The sequence below is a fragment of the Leuciscus leuciscus genome (genome assembly GCF_965113295.1).
Source record: "Leuciscus leuciscus genome assembly, chromosome: 4".
NCBI classification, from domain to species: Eukaryota; Metazoa; Chordata; class Actinopteri; order Cypriniformes; family Leuciscidae; genus Leuciscus; species Leuciscus leuciscus.
The window spans coordinates 17,203,916-17,225,295 of NC_138728.1; the positions used below are offsets into that span (position 1 = coordinate 17,203,916).

A 21,380-nucleotide genomic window follows, 5' to 3' on the forward strand; every position below is an offset into this window, starting at 1 on the left:
TGTCCATTAGATGAATATGCTGATGAGGCTACAGGAAGCTGCAAACTACTCCAGTGCCCAGAGCTGTGACAGCGACAGCGCCAGTCACCACGACGACCTGCTGGACTCCTCATTGGAGTCTGCCCTCTAAGCCCCGCCCTATTCGAAGAGGAAGTCTTCTGGTTGGTTTAAAAAGCAAAGGGCCCACAGGACTTGTGCTAATGAGACAGGCTTATGAAACGCCCGACGCCTCCGGTGGAGTGTCCAGTATGCAGCGAATGAAAAGGTGCTGGTGGCACACACGACACTGGGTTAAAGTGTGTGTGCTTACTTAATTATTAAAAAAACAACTGGAATTTGAATTTGTTGGAGGCGATTCGTAAGTTAAACATGTTTACAGAGGCAAGTGTTTAGTTGAAATTCACTGAGGTTTAAAAACCTAAAGGGCAACATTCTGAATTCTGACCTCAGTCAACAAAACTGGTGCTGCTGTGGTGCCAGAACCAACATGTGGTTTACACTCATCTCGCCGGCACCATTCATGAAACGCCTCTAGCCAACAAGCACAAAACGTGCAACGTGTCATTACCGCTACTGTGAAATCATTCGCAAAAGTCCACCACTCGTTTCACTGCCAAGCGTATAGTGACCTGCAGCACTCCTGCACCACAGACCTCTTTCGTTCGAGTCCACGGCCGTGTGCGTAGTTGTTTTCTCCTCACCGCAGATACGAGGCAACTGCTTGTAGGAGAGTGTACCAGCTTTGTGAAAATTACCAGAAAATGGTGCTGTCTCGCTGCCTTAAATGTGCTGAGCTCTGAAGACATTTAAATGTGGTGCCGCTGTCCTTTTTCGCAGAAACGATGGCTTAGGACAGAACCGATCAACCATTTTCCTAAAAATGCCACGTCCACATATTTTATTTTTGTTACAATTAGTGTTTTAGTGCAAAACATGCCATTATAAAACGGTCCAAATGTATAAAAGTAAAAAAGATCTTTATGTAATCCCAGTTGAGCTGGGATCACTTGAATCGAGAGCACAAATCCGACGCGTCGCTTCGCTAGCATGCCGTTTTTTCTTTGCTATATGTGTGTACGTGCACGCCGGAAACGTTTTTTCGCTCCCGCGCGCCAGTGTTCGTGTAGTCGAGGTTCATTCATCCTTTACTTTGGTTTGCTATGTGGGTTTTGCACAGTTGAAAAGGTGATTGTAAATACATCCAAGTCTTGCACAGCCTCTTAAAGATGCACTCTGCCCGCTCGGTATTGCGTTTCTGCTCTTCTTGTCTAGCATTACGCTCTCGTGATTTACTGAGAAAAAGAAAAAAAAAGCAAACCAGCAACCTGTCCAAACCTTATATGTCTTGTAATAACTGGTTATTATACAGAACTCTAAACTGTACAGTGAGAGGTGAAGTGTTTTTCAATTTCAGAAAACTTTAGTGTCAGTTTACTGTTCAAGGGCGCAAAATCATCCAAAGCGATTCCCTGTTTTATCTTTGCAATGCATCAAGCATTTCTAACTTGCATCACACTGTTACAGTTCCTGTCTTGCAGCTTTCAGATACACTGGCCCCTTTGGACGTAAGCCACGCTTAAAGACCCCATGAATGTTTTCTGACAACCAAAAGTTATTGCAGAATCTGACTGCCGAAAATAGCTGATGTTTTCATTCTAAAGAGCATTTGATTGGACAGAAATGTTTATACGCCCTTAAATGCAGGATAAGCCATTAATATTTATAGTCCATTATGATTGCAATATGTTTAAAAGAGAAATACTGTAAATTCTAAATGTGTATATCTGCATAAAGTTTGTTTTCTTTAAGGAGTACAAGAGCATATAAATGACCTCAAAACTAGCCGACATAGACAAAAGCCACAAAACGCTTAATTTTGAATTCAGTGGACTTTTAAAAATGCGTGAATGTCATTGCACTAGATAAAAAAATCACACAACGTGCATATATTTTGGAAATAACGGTTATTTTAAGGTGTCCTTGTTACAGTGTAATAATACAATTAAGAACTGAGTAATATTAATTGACAACATGTACTTACTATAGGGTTAGGGTTTGGTTTAGGGCTTGTTGCTTGTAGTTATGCATAATTTACTGTTATTACTATAGTAAGTACATGTGTCATGTAACAAGGACACTATAAAATAAAGTGTTGTCCAAAAAATATCAGGATACGTTCCAGTTGTCGAACTACACCTGTGGTTACTCTGCTAGGACTTCAGTGTGGCTCAGTGTGACAGTGTGAAAAAAAAATCATTGCAAAAAATGGTTGAAGATCTAGCATAATTTATTATGAAGATGCAAGTCTAATTCAATGGCATTCATACATAAAAGTGTGACTAAAGTGTCTGAATAAATCACTTACGACTTCCCAGAAATGTTACTGTGAAAGACTTTTCACTTTCCAGAGTTTGCACATGTTTACAGTAACTGAATCTGTTAGCTTGATGTACATGGTCAGGAGTTACAAGGTGTTTCATACGAGGTGCTATAGGAGAACCATTGAAAAGCTTTACGTCTTATTTGATCAGGCCTTTACCACATCCAGCTTCACCTTCTGACTCAAACTAAGTAACTCATTCTCACTGCCAGGCTTTAACCTTTGATTCTTTCTGATCTACCTTTTTGTTGATTCAGGAAATGGCTTATTTTTGATTCCTCAGCACTACAGTGGTGCTACAGTATGTATGTAACCTCCAAACTCTGTGACTCTGTGCCTGATGCTTTGCTTGTCAACCATTGTTCAGTGTAAAAGTACTCAACAGAAACATTTATAAGAAGTGCAGTAAAGGTTTCAAACTGCCTAATGCTCCCTAACCTCAAACACAAATAGTGATTGTCCATGGTACATCGGAAATATTCTTTTAATTTTCTTCGTGTTATGGCAAACACATCTCTCGGTGAGCGCATAACATTGAACTACTTTGAAAATGTTTCTTTTCAGGTGGAACATTTGTTGGTAGATGTTTTATATTTTGTACATTTGTAAGTAACATATCATGTAAATAGAAAGAGACCACAAATTTAATTCATCTGGGGGATTTTGTAGTCTTTGTAAAGCCCTAATAAATGGTATTTGGTGTCACCTGACCATTGAGTGTCGATTCATTATTTATATATTTATCAAATAAATTATTTTATAATTATGTTTTGTCTTATATGTATAAGTCATATATTTTGTCTGTTGCAAAGTACAATTTGAAATTCAGTTCAGTTTGATCAATAAATGATTGACTCATGAACCTCGTTGTGCCCTCTTGTGGTTCTGGAAGCAATAGCAGTCCACAGTACTTTTCAATACATCTTTATACTTGTGATCAAGTCTCAGGGTGTCAGATTTGTAATAACTCTACTGCACGCATTAAGTAAGCAATATTTACCTGATTTACCTTTTCTTGCATAAAAAACAAATACACTATTAGGTAGGGGTTTGTTTCTTTTGGCAGCAAAACTGGGCTACAATGGTTTTAATTTGAAATACATTTTTAAAATATACAGTATATAGGCTACAAAATGTTGCTTCTAGCTGAATACTAAAAAAATACTAAATAAATTATATTACATTTTATACTGCTTAAAAGCTTAAATCTGATTGGTTGACAATGCCATATGCCCAGTTGTTTTTGTTTTTTTTATCACATAGCAATAAAGTAGTTCCCATTCTGCATTATCATGTATCACTTTGCCAAATTATTTTGAGTTATTTTAAAATGCCGGCTATAAAATGTAATAAAGATTTCACCGCAAAAACACACATCTACCACAAGCTGAAGGGTGATGTTTACAGAATTTAATTAAAAAGGCCATTTTCTAGCTAAAAAGTATGAACTATCAATCAGACAACAGAAGACAAGTAGGAGAAGTTTTGATAATGTTGGGTTTAATGAATTTGGAGGCCTTAGAAATTAATGTATCAAAAATGATATACACTGAACAAAATTATAAACACGACACTTTTATTTTTTGCCCCCATTTTTCATGAGCTGAACTCAAAGATCTCAGACTTTTTCTATGTACACAAAAGGCCTATTTCTCTCAAATATTGTTCACAAATCTGTCTAAATCTGTGTTAGTGAGCACTTCTGCTTTGCCGAGATAATCCATCCACCTCACAGGTGTGGCATATCAAGATGCTGATTAGACAGCATGATTATTGCACAGGTGTGCCTTAGGCTGGCCAAAATAAAAGGCCACTCTAAAATGTGCAGTTTTATCACACAGCACAATGCCACAGATGTCGCAAGTTTTGAGGGAGTGTGCAATTGGCATGCTGACTGCAGAAATGTCCACCAGAGCTGTTGTCCGTGAATTGAATGTTCATTTCTCTATCATAAGCCGTCTCCAAAGGCGTTTCAGAGAATTTGGCAGTACATCCAACCGGCCTCACAACCGCAGACCACGTGTAACCACACCAGCCCAGGACCTCTACATCCAGCATCTTCACCTCCAAGATCGTCTGAGACCAGCCACCCGGACAGCTGCTGCAACAATCAGTTTGCATAACCAAAGAATTTCTGCACAAACTGTCAGAAACCGTCTCAGGGAAGCTCATCTGCATGCTCGTCGTCCTCATCAGGGTCTCGACCTGACTGCAGTTCGTCGTCGTAACCGAATTGAGTGGGCAAATGCTCACATTCGATGGTGTCTGGCACTTTGGAGAGGTGTTCTCTTCACGGATGAATCCCGGTTTTCACTGTACAGGGCAGATGGCAGACAGCGTGTATGGCGTTGTGTCGGTGAGCGGTTTGCTGATGTCAACATTGTGGATCGAGTGGCCCATGGTGGCGGTGGGGTTATGGTATGGGCAGGCGTATGTTATGGACAACAAACACAGGTGCATTTTATTGATACCGTGATGAGATCCTGAGGCCCATTGTTGTGCCATTCATCCACGACCATCACCTCATGTTGCAGCATGATAATGCACGGCCCCATGTTGCAAGGATCTGTACACAATTCCTGGAAGCTGAAAACATCCCAGTTCTTGCATGGCCAGCATACTCACCGGACATGTCACCCATTAAGCATGTTTGTGATGCTCTGGATCGGCGTATACGACAGCGTGTTCCAGGTCCTGACAATATCCAGCAACTTCGCACAGCCATTGAAGAGGCGTGGACCAGCATTCCACAGGCCACAATCAACAACCTGATTCACTCCATGCGAATGAGATGTGTTGCACTGCGTGAGGCAAATGATGGTCACACCAGATACTGACTGGTTTTCGGAACCAGTTCCCCACCCCCCATTTTAGAGTGGCCTTTTATTGTGGCCAGCCTAAGGCACACCTGTGCAATAATCATGCTGTCTAATCAGCATCTTGATATGCCACACCTGTGAGGTGGATGGATTATCTCGGCAAAGGAGAAGTGCTCAGTAACACAGATTTAGACAGATTTGTGAACAATATTTGAGAGAAATAGGCCTTTTGTGTACATAGAAAAAGTCTTAGATCTTTGAGTTCAGCTCATGAAAAATGGGGGCAAAAACAAAAGTGTTGCGTTTATAATTTTGTTCAGGCTAGAAAGCAGGGGTTCTCAACTCTGGCTCTCAAGGTCTTTTTCCTGCAGAGTTTAGGATGCTGCTCTCACTGTAGCCTGTAGCACAATGACATACTGGAATAAACACAATATACTGGATATATGATTTATTCCCCAAACTCCACCCCGCAGCCAATTATAAAGATTTCATTACTAAGTTAATCACAGTCCTGATTGCCTACTCACTGCTACAACAAATACTAACCCCTTTAACCCCCTTGGTTTGGGACAAAAAAATATCTCTATGTATTGGGTTTAATCCAGTATATCATTGTGCTACAGACTGCAGTGAGGAAATCTTGCACTGCGTCTGAAACTGAATACTTCCATACTATAGTATGCGAAAAACATACACCACAGTAGAGTAGTGTGAAAAGTATCCGGATGACCTACTACTTATGCCGAGATTCTGGCTGCATACGAAATCGCATACTTCCCTATAGGTGAAAAACAGTGACAAAAGAAGTATGTCTGAAATTCACAGTTGCCTACTCATAAAAGAGTACACGGATGACCTACTTCTTCCCAGGGAGATTCTGAAGTGTACATATGATGGACACTTTACTATCCCATGAGGCCTCAGGAGAGGATTTGTGAATGCCAGTGGCGCGACGCAACATGGCGAATGTTGTACGTCTAGATTACATTCATACTATAAAACCTATTTTTTTAGCGATTGTGAAGTAGCCCAATTACTTATTCAAAATAAGTGCCAACTCAAAAGATTGATTTCGGTCAGATGGACACTTTCTATCCATGAGGCCATGGGAGAGGATTTTTTTATGGCAGTGAAGCAACTGCAACTGATGCTTGTAGGTCACATGACAGTTACAACATGGCAGATGTAGTATGTCCTAATTTAATTAATTCTACATATATTCATAGAAGATACTTTTGAAATACTTGAAGTAAGTTCACATTCAAATGTGGTTATACTCAGACAGTTATGCGATTTCGGACGCACCTGTGCAAGCTAATCAAGGTCTTCAGGATTACAAGAAAGCTGTGTAAGTTTGATCAAGGTTGAAGCTAAATGGACCTTGAGGGCCAAAGTTGAGAACCCCTGCTTTAGGGTTAACTACTTGCATAAGTATGAGTTTAACTTCTTTTGCATGAGTAAATGCCCTGAACGTACTCTTCTCCTGACAATAATACAAACAGACTAGTAGATAAAATGTCTTATTGAGGAAGCAAGACCCCGCTTGATTCCATTTCAGGACAGTATACACTGATGGAAAAAGTCATGGAAAATGTAAGTGTGTAACTGTGTAGTGCTGATTGATGCTCTCCGATCTTTTCCCAGCATCACTCTGAGCTTCAATCTCTCTGGGCTTTCACTTGTCAGATAAATAAATGGCTTATCAGTGTCTAATTTCATAATAGCTGATTATTGATCTGCATGAGTTGGCAGTGTAATTGAAATGAGGCTGGAACATTGTGTCTCAGAGTGCTGGGAAAAGAGACGACCTCACAGTGAATCATTCTCTCTGGTTCACAAAAGACGTCAGTAGATTCATGCCCTCCGGCGGATGAGGAATTTTCAGTAGATTAAAACTCTCTCCATGTTGATGGCATAAGCTGATTTGATTAGTTAGAACATCTTACCTGCTTGCTTCAAATAGACTACACAGAAAATGTTGAATGTTGAAATGTTGAAAATGCTGAAAAACAACATTTATTTTTGAATAAAAAGTAATTCCATCAGCAAAACACCTGTTTTCAGTTAGGCAATTTCCTGGTATCAAATTGGTACTGGAAATAAGCTACAGGGGGAAAAAAGTTTATGTATAAGGAATAATTAAAGGTATAGTGGAGGATTTTCCCGAATTTTAGAAAAGAACCGCCCTCTCCACTTTTTGAAAAAATGCACATGCGCAACACTCTACCTACTCCCGAGAGGGAACGCCTATTAAACGCTAGCATCGCTAATCATAGCTTACATTAACTTTTACTAGCAGTGATTTTAAATGGATTTCTCCAAATAGCATGCCAAACTTTACCTGTCGAGTAGAAACTTCGCGACTGAGGCATCAGTGGGAAGCCCAACCTGTGCTTTTAGCGCACACCAGCGTGTGAAATATTCTCCCAAAAACACTCTGGTCTTGTTTCTTTCTTCAGAGGCCTTTCTCTTCTTGCCATACAATTCGTAGACACTTTTTCTCTTGCGACCCTCAGACATTTTGAAAAAAACCCTGTGAGAACGGCGAGCTTCAATGAATGGCTGAAACCGTAGCTCACCACACATTTACACCTGAAAGTGCGCATGCGCAGAAAGCGAAAACTACCTAGGGACGAGCACGTATGACGGCCTAACGTAAACATATCACCAGAATGATTGACAATTAGGAGGACCAATAGTCTTGATGATCCACCCGGAAAAAGAAAATCCTCCACTATATACCTTTAACCTACAAACCACCCTGTAAAGTCATCATGATCAAAATTGACAATTCATATTTTTTAATGTAAAATTAGAATTTATTTTTATTTATCCATGCACATTAATCAACTTCCCCTTCTCTTCTCTTCTCTTCTCTTCTCTTCTCTTCTCTTCTCTTCTCTTCTCTTCTCTTCTCTTCTCTTCTCTTCTCTTCTCTTCTCTTCTCTTCTCTTCTCTTCTCTTCTCTTCTCTTCTCTTCTCTTCTCTTCTCTTCTCTTCTCTCTTCTCTTCTCTTCTCTTCTCTTCTCTTCACGTGTTTACTGGTGCAAGGGCGGTACAATTTATCGTGTTTGAGAAGCCGTATAACTCAGATACACAGTATGTCACAATACTGATACAAATATGCTAGATTTGGCAAATCATTTTCACCACAGTCAGACAAAAAATCCTGCTGTGATAAAATAACAGTATTATTCATTTCATGTATTAGCTAAGCTAAGAATAGGTATAGGAGTTTACATAAGGTTGTGAAAGCACAGTTATTTAAAATGATTGGATTTGGGACTATAAAATACTAAAATATAGGAAGAGACCTTTCAATACGAAGACAAAACTAGGGACACAGCCGATTATTACAAAGTGTATTTTTAATCCATTACGTAATTTAAATAAAAATGTCCTGTTATTTCTGAACACCAGGACATAGTAGTAAGGTTTGCTTAAAAATACATAGGCCTATTTATATTTCTGTTTTTCTTCATTCATAGAACTTCATAGTGCTTCCAGTGATCATCTCTGATCGAACTAGACAAGCTCTTTTACTTGCACATAAAGTTTTGAGTCTCAAGAGTCGAACTCCATGCAAAAAAAAATAACAATTATAATAATAAAAAAGCTCACGATCACGACTTTCCTGTGTGTTGAGCTAATCAAATGCTAAATAATTCAAGAACATTTTAAATCCCTCATTTCCAGTGGGCTGTGGGATGGGGAGGTCAGTTGCTCATAATTATAATGTACAAAGACCCATGAGATCATCTAAAATGAACAACAACATGCAGTGCTTTCATGAAAACGACAAATAAAAAAATAAAATAACAACTTTTCAGAAATAATAAAAAGTGCCTTTGTGTGGTATAATGAGGTAAATTATAGCTTGAGCGGTCGGTGGAAATTACCGGGTGTCAGCCATTTCAGTGAGTTTCTCTAAAACACCCACATTAATTATATCAGCTTCCCATCAGTCAAGCTTTTATCAGGTAGTAGGTGTCTGAGAATCCTGCTTTTTGAATACAATGTTTCAATAGAAATAGATTTTTGTGGCTTGCTTTTGTGAAAAGGCTATTTAAAATGAGTAGTCTCTACTTACATAAGTGAGGGCAGTAAGAGGTTTATTTTATTGTTTCACAGTTTTATTTTTTTCATCATTTTATATTTAATGTATAAGTGAATTTTTATGTTATAAAATGAATTTTCAACAGCCATTGCAGTCTTCAATGTCACATGATCCTTCAGAAATAATTTGCTCCTCAAGAAAAAATTCGTATGGAAACCGTAATATAATGTTTCTTCAGGTCAGGATACTTTGATGAATAGAAAGTGATAAAGAATTTACTTGAAATAGAAATCTTTTGAAACTTTTTGAAAGTCTTTAGTGTCACTTTTGATCAATTGAATGCATCCAGGCTGAATAAAAGTTTTAATAAAAAATTTAACAAACTTACTGACTGTAGTGTACATTAAAATGCATATATTTAAAGGTTATTTTCTCAAAATCAGTTTTTTTCTCAAGCACTGTGCCAGAAATCTCCATTTCATCAGCACTTTCATAGGCTACACCACATCCACTAATATATATATATATATATATATATATATATATATATATATATATATATATGAAGAGTTCAGATGCAAAAGCCTCTAAGTGCCATCTGAAATTTTCTTCTAGAATGATCATTTTTATCAAGCTTGTATATTTAAGTTCAGTAAATTCACTTAAATGGCAATGAAAATGACCTATTAATTGTCATTTAAGTGAAATGACTGAACTTAAATAGACAAGCTTGATAAAAATGATCATTCTAGAAGAAAATTTCAGATGGCACTTAGAGGCTTTTGCATCTGAACTCTTCATATATATATATATATATATATATATATTTAAAGTAGGCCTACTGTTATAATCATATAGGCTTCAATAAACATTTTCAGGTAAAACATAAATGAACAATTCAACTAATTATAAAATAGGCTAAATAAATATTAGAATCACAACTACTTCACCGTTGTCCGATTCGCGATTGAATCACTCTTGGGAGTCGGTTCCTTTTAATAAATCGGTCAAAGGATATAGCAAAACGGTCTGAATCGATTCGCGATTCTGTATGTCTCATTCTGACAGTGACAGCCCGCTCACGCGTTTAATCTTTTTGAGCGGCTTCTCTCACTCATTAAAACACTAACAAAAGATTTTAGAAGACAGAAAACACGAAGAGCGCTGGACATTCACCTACAATCCATTGAAACCAAGCCTGCAAAAGCGTCCCATGTTTGCTGGCTATGAAGAAAGCATTTATGAGGTTCAACACCTGCACGTGCAGCTTGTGAACGACTCACCTCAGGTAAACAAGTAAGTTACATTAAAACGCTGTAAATGGCAGAAACTTTTTTCACTTCGTTGTGCCGTGGTAGTAACTTACCATGGTATTCTTCGAAGTACCAAAGTCACATAAATACTAGGCCTACTGTACAGGAATATATTGGTAATTGTAGTATAGGCTAAATGACAGCTAAAGGGAATTTTCGCAACATTTTATTGCACAAATTTAACTTACCACTCATAGAATGCTTAGAATGCTCACCTCGCATTATCTAGCAATTGGTTATCTGTCATCTCTCACGAGTATGTGTGTAAAAAAATACTGCAGTTAATAGCCTACGTACTGTAATCAGTTTAAGTTTTTAACTTGTTCACAGTGGCATTAAACATACCGAAATTGGCCAACTATGTATGTCTAGCTCTTTACATAGACCAACAATTACAAATAATTGATGTAATTGCATTGACACATTTATTTTTCATTGGCCGATTCAAAGTTGGTGTGAAATTGCAAAAAACATGACATGACAAAGCATACAATTACCAAATTTGTCTGCACTGACTGGTTATGGGTAACTTCAAAAGGTAATGTTCCCCAACACTGGCCATCACATTAAATTATATTTCTTAATATTAGTGCTTTATACATAATTATACCAGCTAGAAAACAAATATATAACCAGTGAGTACCACGTGCTTGTGAATCCTCCAAATCATCAGCACCCATTGCCAAAACAAACCCATGAGAATCTTCACGCAATACCTTGTAGCCTTATTGACTAAAGGCTTAACGGATTCTCCGTATCAATCATGCTCTCTTGCCTGTAAGCCGGTGTCTTAGCTTACCGATCATCTCTCCTCCATGTTTGGACAATGAGATGTGCTGGAGAGATGAGCCGAATGGCCTCCCACCCCATACTTATCTGCTTGTGCCTCTGCTCCATTTCCAGCACACAGAATAAACTATTAGAGCCTGGAACCTGCACAGGGTGCAGTGCTGAAAAGGAAGATGAATTAGCAAGTCTAAGTGTGCGCAGAGAGAGTGAGAGATGATCGACTGGAGGTCTGGCTTAGGTCACCTTCATAGATTAAAGGGGATGAGAGTCACCTGGGCCCATATGGAACATAAATCTCAGAGTGAGAGCGCTGATGTGGTATCAGCTCCCCGCTGTCCATAAGATCAGCATTTCAGATTTCTGCATTTACACAAATTTACATGCAAAGTCACTTTTATTTCTCCCAACTCTAATGCCAAAAAGTACAATGGCATGGTAATACAGTGCTTTTGGGTTTGTATTGTAACCTAAAGGTCACCTTAAACAGTGCTTTTTTATTTTTTTTTTTACTTGGTAGCAAACACAGGCAACGCATGGAGGGTTCAGCACAGTTTGCTCTCCAATCATACATCCTCTTCATTGGAAGAATTAGCAATCAAGAGAAAATCACGGAGGAATTCATGTCATATAATCATCATTTGAGATAATTGCACGTAGGCTAGTGTAAATGCAGTGACATGTCTATGTACACGCAAAAACTTCATGACCTGCAAAGTGTTCAAACGGGCAGTTAGGTTAGTCAAGGTTTCTTGCAGCAAAAACATGAATAATGTAGTTCTGCCTTACCATGTTAAAAGGAACACGCTGACTTTTTGGGACTTTAGCTTATCCACCGTATCCCCCAGGGTTAGATAAGTCCATACCCTTCTCATCTCCATGCGTGCCGTAACTCTGACGCACCCACCGCTAGGCGCTAGCCTAGCTTAGCACAAAGACTGGAGGTAAACGGCTCCAGCTAGCATACTGCTCCCAATAAGTGACAAAATAACGCCAACATTTTCCTATTTACATGTTGTGATTTGTATAGTCATAGCGTGTACAAATAACAAGGTCATTTTGTTGTTGGTGTTATTTTGTCACTTATTGGGAGCAGTATGCTAGCTGGAGCCGTTTACCTCCAGTCTTTGTGCTAAGCTAGGCTAGCGGTGGGTGCGTCAGACTGAGTTACGGCACGCACGGAGATGAAAATGGTATGTACGGACTTTTCTAACTCTGGGGGATACGGTGAATAAGCTAAAGTCACAAAAAGTCGGCGTGTTCCTTTAAGCCTATGCAGCTACCTTTTGCTACCATCTGTAATACTTCTGTATGCAAATGCATCTGCCATGCACCTTTTTAAATACAGTTTTGTCTCTCTTTGGGCACCTGGAAGTGTCAGACTAAATGACACTCAATTATAGTCAAAAACAGAGGCGTCCAACCTCTGCACAACCACCCGAGGCTTATCTGAACAGCTGCACACAAATACATCTTAAGGTTCTGTAGTCTCACTATTTATTATTATACATTTTTTGGAAAGTGATTTTATTTGTTTATTTATTTTTCATTTAATGTTTTTTTTTAATTAGCATTGGAATAGGACTTTGAGAAGGGTAAGAAAAATGGTAATTTACAGTAGTAATGACTTTTCACAAAAAGCTAAGAAATTGGGGAAACTGTAATTGACCTGTGCTTTCCTGACCTTTCTGCTCAGTCTCTCTCATAAATATTGCATTTGTGTTACATCAAAATGGTCATATTTAGTTTTTTTTCTTTGAGGTCCACTTATAAAGCTGCTGAAGGTTTTTGTGGCAACAACAGTCATAATTTAGTTCTTTAATAACCATTTTCCACCTGGTTTCTGACTCTTAGGATTAAATGGCAATGACACTTTGCATGTGAAGTGATCAACAGCACCTTGGTCTGCTCACAGATGATCAGGGATCTTGTTCAGCCACTCATTTCTAGCGTCGGGATCCTTCAAGCAGGTGCTGCACATATCCAGGAACAGCTCAAGGTTTGGTGGCCTTTCCTATGCTTTTCTCTAATATTGTTTAGTTTTTCTGGGGTTTATTAGGAATAGTAGTATCTATCCTTATCTATATTCCCACCTCACCATGACTGAGTTGAAAATCTTTCTTTTTTTCACAATTGTCACAATATGGAAGTAAAGAACTATGAAGAGTTCAGATGCAAAAGCCTCTAAGTGCCATCTGAAATTTTCTTCTAGAATGATAATTTTTATAAAGCTTGTATATTTAAGTGAAGTAATTTCACTTAAATGACAATTAATAGGTAATTTGCATGCCATTTAAGTGAAATTATTAAACTTAAATATATGAGCTTGATAAAAATGATCATTCTAGAAGAAAATTTCAGATGGCACTTAGAGGCTTTTGCATCTGAACTCTTCATATATATATATATATATATTTTTTTTTTAAAGGGACAATGCACATTAATCAACATTGATTGATGGCAAAATCCACAAGTCCATAAAACATATAAAAACACATTCCAACAAGCATAACCATAATCAAAGCATATTAATACAAACACAGAATGACTTTAGATATAAGGAGACAAACACAAGGCACTACTCCAAATTATGAAAACATAATTGATTATCCAATAACCACTGTTTTATGGATGCAGAAAAAGAAGTAAAAGATGTAATATTTCTTAATTTTGTTGGTATAGTATTTATTTATTTATGTAATATATAGTATTCATTAAGGGTGTCACGATTTCGATTTTAAATCGAAATCGATCGAAATTAATGCTCAATCTCGATTATCGAATAAAAAAATGGAATCGTCGATGTTGCCACGCCCCATATGTCACGTCAGCTCGGCTTGCCTGTAATAGGTAAAACTCCTTTTCTCGAGAATATTGAAGCCTTTATTTTAAAACGCATTGCAGCTGCACAGCGAGAGCATCATAGCTCGTCTGAGCGAGCTGATTGGCTGTGCTGCGGCAACTGCACGAACCTATGGCGAGTAGGAGCGCTTGGCGCGCCCTGCCAATCTCGAGCGCGCCAATTTGGACGCGGCTGAAGTGTATAAATTCAGAGAAAACTCGCCAAAGTACTTTAGGTTTAAATCGACTGAAGCGAAGTACCTGATATGAGCGAAATAGCACGGCAAGGCAACGCAGTACTCGTTCCCTTATCTCTAAGGGAACCGAGGTTACGCAAGTAACCAAGTACGTTCCCTTACGAGAACGTTCTCTTGTACTGCGTTGCAAACGCTGTGTGAACCCAATTTAAAACGCCGTGCTATTCGCCTGTGACTGCTCTGAGGAGTCCAGGGAGCCCCGGGACTATAATAGGTAATAAGTTATATTGTTTAAGTTTCCAATTGACTGAAGATGTAAGTTATTGTTACATTATGTTGTTAATAAACGTTTTAAATTTGACAATGTGTGTGGTACATTGCGAACAAAGGCATAAAAGTCTAAAAATGGCATAGCTTGTGCTTTCAAAAAAAAAAAAAAAATGTAATCGAGAATCGAATCGAACCGTGACTTTAGAATCGAAAATGTAATCGAATCGAGGATTTGGAGAATCGTGACACCCTTAGTATTCATATATTTAGTTAAAATTGTACTATGATTATATAAACTAGACCTTTTATCCAAAAATTTCCAAAGCCTGCTTATAGAGTCTTTCGATTGATGGTAATGTAGTTCTCCCTGTCTGCGTCCAAGTGGTAAGGCAATAATTCATATGTGAAAAGATCATGGCATTAACATATAACTTTGAAGCCTCAGTAGTTAAATTATTTCTAATGTGTCTAAAATTGACCAGATTAAATTACATTTTATTCCCAACTTTTTTCACTTGTTTTTTTAATTTAAGTTGTGAATCTATTATTATGCCTTAAATACTTGTACTCATGGACTACTGATAATTTTATTCCTGATACTATGACATCCGAATCTGACTCTCTATTTGCAGACTTTGATAAAAAATTACATACAGTTTTACTAACATTGAGATGTAAACATGAATTTTTTAACCAATTAGAGACATTGACCATTGCAGCTGATAATTGTTCTGGAGCGTGCTTTTTGCTTTTAGCATGCACATATATAACCGTATCATCAGCATACATCTGACAGTTAACAGTAGATGCAGAATTTAATTGCAAATTTGTCTTTTTGTGGATTGACTGCTTGAATAATGATAGGCTACATATAGAGAAACTGCATAGATCCTGATCTTTCATTTGGCGCTAATCAAATATTTTCAGTTTTGCACATGCAACGTATTCAAAATGCAACATGCAAACTCACCAACATCACTTTGTTCATTCTTGAAGAAGTGTGAAAACCTTTGTTTGTTTCTTTTGTACAATGAACTGATTCACTGTTTAACTGCCAACTAGTGGGGGTACCAAATAATGTACAGCAGGTCTGTGAGGTACCTTTGCTTTTTCCTACCTTGTACTGTAAGATAGTTGTGAAGAAGAGTTGTGATAGTTTAAAGATCATCAGGATTAATGTAATTGAATAATGTCATGAAATAAAATAGAGGCATTGAGCATCAGGAAGAGAATGTAATGGGAAAATCATAAATTGATCTGTCCATTCAAGCATGCCTCATGCCCAGTCCTTTTCATATAACTGGACAGTTGCTTCTGAAATGTCGATTTGCGGATGCAAAAGAGCTGTGTCTAGTTTAGACATTACATTTGTCTTTAACAGGCAAACGATAACATAAGAATAAATAAATAAAATGAAGAAACAAACAAATGCAAGTATGCTCATAGCCACAACTGTCCAGTCAGTGTATCAACAACACTGTTAAGAGTGTGTGAAGAAATGTCAAAGCATAAAATGGAGAATTGTGTCTCCATAAATATGCAATAATCTTCATAGCCAGAATCAATTCAGGATACTTCATTTAGAGAAAATTAGGAGGAAACAAGGCATGAGAGTGGACACAAGTCAAGTCAAGTCAAGTCAAGTCACCTTCATTTATATAGCGCTTTTAACAATATAGATTGTTTCAAAGCAGCTTTACAGTGATAATAGGAAATTAAAGGAACAGAGATTGTTTTGGCTCTACAGCAGCTCTACAATAAAATTATTGTCCAGCTAAAGTTAGTTTTGATTGGTTCATTTCCGTTGCAAAGATCATTAGTTATTAACTTAGGGGCCGTTAACACGACACCGTTCTAACAGAAAACCGCTCCGGCCCGCTCATTTGCACAACAACAGTGTTTGGTGGCTCGAGAACGCAAACCTTGAAATAGGTCCCAAGGTGCAAGCCTTGACATTTTTTGAAAAAACAACATGTTAGCAGTCCAAAAATGTCAAGAGCACAGTAACCCAGATACAACTCTCTAAAAGGTGCATGAAAGAGCTTTGAAAAGAGCATAAAAGTTAGAAAAAATTATAATTTGCAATCGAATGCAATAAATGCTCTATCCATAGTGTTTGATTTGTCAGTCATATTGTGGTATTTTTTGGAATATTTTACCAGTGGATGTTACCTGAAGGTAATTAAACATTTAATGTGACTGGTGAAGCAGATTCAATTCTAAAATCTATTTTATCCATATACATCCAACACATAGGGCTTGAATTATGAACTATGTTCTGGAGAGACAATCTTGTTTATGGACACTGTTCTGCATGTGGCACTGTCGGATTGGAGTTGAGCCCGCCAACCTGTAACACACAGATTGGTCTACAACTGGCTAACAAGAACATTTATTTCCAGGCTGCAGGCTACCTGAAGGTCACTGTTAAGGCAAAATTGAATCAAAAGCACATTACAAATGATGCTCTGCTCAAGCCCAATCAGGATAATGTTCCCTTGGTGCGTTGTTCTCTGCTGATTATGGGAGTGCACTTGTGTTTTTCTCACTTTTTCTGACTGGAAGTGTGCGAGTGGCCTAGGAAAGTAGAGATAAACATATTGAGATATATATGCGAATGTTGAAAACAAACGTGTGTGTGTATAAAAGGAATATTTCTTGAGCAGCAAATCAGCACATTTGAATGATTTCTATAGAATTAAAATGATACTTTTTAATATACTTATTAAAAATTATAATTACATTATTTCAATATTGTTGTTTTGACTGTTTTATCAAACAAATTTAGCCTTGGTGAGCATAAGATACTTTTTTCATAAAAATCAAGCGTAGCGTTATTTCTGGGAGGTCACGTCAGTCAAGCTCGCATCAGTTGACTCTCAGCTGATCCACGTCTACCTATAGGAATATGATACCTATCACAGCATCCATCCAGTTTAGTTTAGGTAAACTGTGCAGTTTAGTTTAGTAGGGTTTTTTTTGCGATAAAAGAAAGAAAACTGTCAAAGCATTTATGTCTTAGACAGCATATTAAGCAATGTGAGATTGTACAGGTAAATGCACTCACAAATGTGCAAAACATCTGAAAGATTTTGCAGCCACATTGTAACATTGATTACATTTGATCAAGTCGCACATCTATCTTATATAAACTGAATAAGCAGTGTCATTATTGGAGAACAGTATTTTAGCATGGAAGTTAGAATAAGCATCACACAATCAGTTTATACCAAGACGTCTGTTAAGTGTGCAATAATTACATTTGATTATCTGTAAAACCCAGTGCAGTAACATTTAAGGTAAATCACTGCATCATCTTGGACCTTTAATTTGAACAATCACACCAGCTTCACAATCGCATTTAAACACAATGAACGTGTCTGTTTGAGTCAACAGATCGATGAGATAATAGATGCCTGTGACCTAAGACAGGGCTTTGCATCCTTTAAAGAGTTCAGCAAAGGCTTTTGTTTATCTTTGTGAATGATTTAGAGACATACAGAATATCAATTCATAACGCTTAAGTGTTTGAGGGAACTAGACCTTATCAGAACGGCTCATGGGGTGATTGTTTTCTCCCATTGATCCCTGCAAATGGTGGCTGTCGTGTTAAGAACTCTTCCAAATACCCATGTAATCAATTGCTCAGAATTGGTCTCGTTCTGTGTGTGTGTCATGTGTTTAGGTGAGTCATCCATGTGCAAAGAAAACATTTTTTACTGACTGCCTTATGCTTTGCATTTTGCATGAAAAAAAAAAATGTTGGCCTTGATCTGTCTCATATGTCTTTTGAAAATGGCATGGTTGAGGGTGAACAATAGCCGTGGAGTCGAGCTAGTTTTTATCTCTGTCTTGTGGGTGGAATAAATGAGTGGTTTTCAAATGGTGAGTGATGTCCCAAAGATGCTCTCATAGGGTCAAACACAGAAAAAAATTAATAACTATTGCAACCAATAAAATGCAAGTAACACCCATTTGAACACCCAAGGTTACAATAGCAAATTAAATTGTCTTATGTGTCATCTTAACTTTCTGAAAGGAAGTTAGCCTAGATTTCTTCTCATATCATTTGTTGTTGATGCCAAAGGCTGTCCAATCAGACTGTTATTTTGTTCAAATTCTTTTGTGACTTGGTTAAGCTAGTAAAATTAGACAGATGCCAACATGGACAAGTTACTTGACACACCACGAGCAAACCAACTATGCAAGGTACAAAACTATGACTATGTTTTGTCTTGATGAACCAAACATTATACCATCTGATTTATTCCAAATTCCTTATTGGTTTGCAGTTGAAATACTTTTTCTCTAGAACAAATGCTTGAATATTTGATTTCTCCATGGAAGTGTTCCTGGTTTTGTGTTTATCACATTGATTGTTTTTTCATTAAATACTTATATTAAGAAAATACTTACATATTAAGAAAATAAATTAAGTCAGTTATATACCGTTATCAGCATATGATGAAGTAGATTCATCTCTCATCATGTCTGAGAGAATGTGTGTGGTTAATGCAGCATCAGATGCCAAAAGCTTGGTCAGTTTTTACTTTCACTTTCTGTATTGTGTAATTGACTGGGGTTTGAGACTTCTTCACCGATATAACTCCCACTCAAAGTTTGCGCATTACTTGTGTCGAATCCACTGGCTCGCCTTCATTGTTTAAAACTAAAATATTTCCAATATTATATATATTACATTGCGAAGTGACATTTATCATCTTTATCACCAACTCCATCTTTGCTCGCAAAATGATGGACAACCATTCACATTTCTTGCGTCATTTCCTGTTGGAATAAAAGTAAATAATTAAATATATAAACAAGTAAATTAATGATCAAATAAATTAGTAAATATTTTTTAAAAAGCCCACCCCTCACCCATTGACGATAATATTGTGTATCGGCGATGTCACACACTGACAATAGGACGATTTAACTATAAGGAGTATCGCCCAACAATTTGCTCTATGTTGGTTTTGTGAAGTTTCTCAAGAATAACTCTATAATACTTCTGAGATGCCACTGTAGCAAATTGCCAGTGTAAGAGGTTGCCAGAAACTTCCATTTTAATGACAAGCGTGAACAAATCTGTGAGATTAACCGTTGGAGCATTTACAAGGCTAGTACGTCTACTGTCAAACAGTTCGAGTTAAGCACTTCACAAGTTCTGAAGGATCTGACATGATTTGTCACAGGCTTAAGCTCGTTTAATAGTAAGTCTGTAAAGTTGTAATTCATGATTATCTATGCTGCGGAAATTGGACAGATGCTGAAACAAAAGAGCTGCTCTCAGATTACTGGAACTGTTAGAGATTCTCTTACCATCTTAATATATTTCCAGCTAGAGCTGCACGATTCTGGATAAATTGAGAATCACAAATTTTTTTTAAATAGTGATTCCCACGATTCTGGATAAACAACTAAACAAAATAAGGTATTTATTTGAGGTCCTGACAAAATGTTAATAGCTGCAGTCTATTAAAAAAATATTTATGATGAATGATTCAATGACTCAACCATAAATACGTCACTTGTTTCATTACTGGGGGAATCAGCGTATTTGATCAAATTTCTTGAATGAATGATTCAATTACAAACTAATTTTTTTACAGTCACTTGTCGCCACCTACTGGCGTAATGGTGTAATCGATACAATCTATATTTGAAGTGTCAAGTTACTTTCAAAAGGTGGTTTTCTCTATTTTGATCACTACTGTAGACATCATTGTTTATATCCAAAATATTTAAACGGTGACTGCAAATTCAGTTCACATTCACGTTTCCTAATTTTGCATGCACAACATGTGACAATTCAAATGCTTAAAAATATAACGCATATTCCAAAGATGCTGCTCTTAGATACTGATTAATCACACGTCTTAGGCTAAATCATCAATTGCAATTATTCAGGACATCACAGAGTTTTAAAACAGAAATCCATTGCAAGTGTGGGAGCTGATGTGGTATAATTACAACTGAACTTGTTTGGTTTCATGTCAGAAAAGTGGCAGCTGGTTCATACATGATGCATAAAGATGCTGCTAGAGGCCCTGATTGAGTTTTGTAGGGTTTTTTTTTCCCCTTCTTTTTTTGCCACTGCTGTCTTGGTTTTGATTGGCTGGATCTTGTGATCAGCTGTGTGATAATGATGGTTGCACTATGGCAGGGAGGCCTGATGGGGATCATTGCACCCCCCCACCCCCAGGGTGTGCTCATTTCCATGTAGATTCATAAAAGCTTGTTTCTCCTCTGCTTGTCTGTCCTTTCCTCATGTTGTTCAGCCCTGGCCTTGTCAACGGGCTCTGACTGGCAGGCAAGCTGATGGACGCCCACGCACTTTCTGCAATCTAACTTAGCCCGCAGAACGAATCAGACACATTGAAGTCACAGTACATGGGTCCCTCCTTCTCACTCTCATCTTTCCTTTCCTCACTCACTCTCTCATTATTTTTTTCTATTTATCTCTTTCCCTTGAAGGAATGGTTAAATGAAATGACACTTTCTTTATGTCATTTTGGAGCTTGGCTGCCCCACTCCTCATTCACACATTAAAAAGAGCTGCCGATGTTATCCCAAATTTCTTCTTTTGTGTTCCAAGTAAGAAAGTAATTTGAGTTTGAGAATGACAACAAGGTGAGTAAATTATGATACTTTTTTAGACAAACAATTCCTTTAACATTTCAGATTTCTCCATCGTTTCTCGCCCTCTGTCTC

At 37.6% G+C, this 21,380-nt stretch overlaps 1 protein-coding gene across 6 annotated transcripts in view; it reads left to right on the forward strand.

The window, feature by feature from the left end:
* The window catches only part of nav3 (neuron navigator 3), a 315,297-nt gene extending 312,207 nt beyond the window's left edge, over positions 1 to 3,090 (forward strand). For all 6 annotated transcript variants that reach the window (XM_082168169.1, XM_082168167.1, XM_082168166.1 and 3 more), the window contains one exon: positions 11 to 3,090. In XM_082168169.1, coding sequence (XP_082024295.1) covers positions 11 to 130 — 120 coding nt within the window. In that variant the 3' untranslated portion in view covers positions 131 to 3,090. The remainder of the gene's footprint in view (positions 1 to 10) is intronic.
* The last annotated feature ends 18,290 nt before the right edge of the window (positions 3,091 to 21,380 follow it).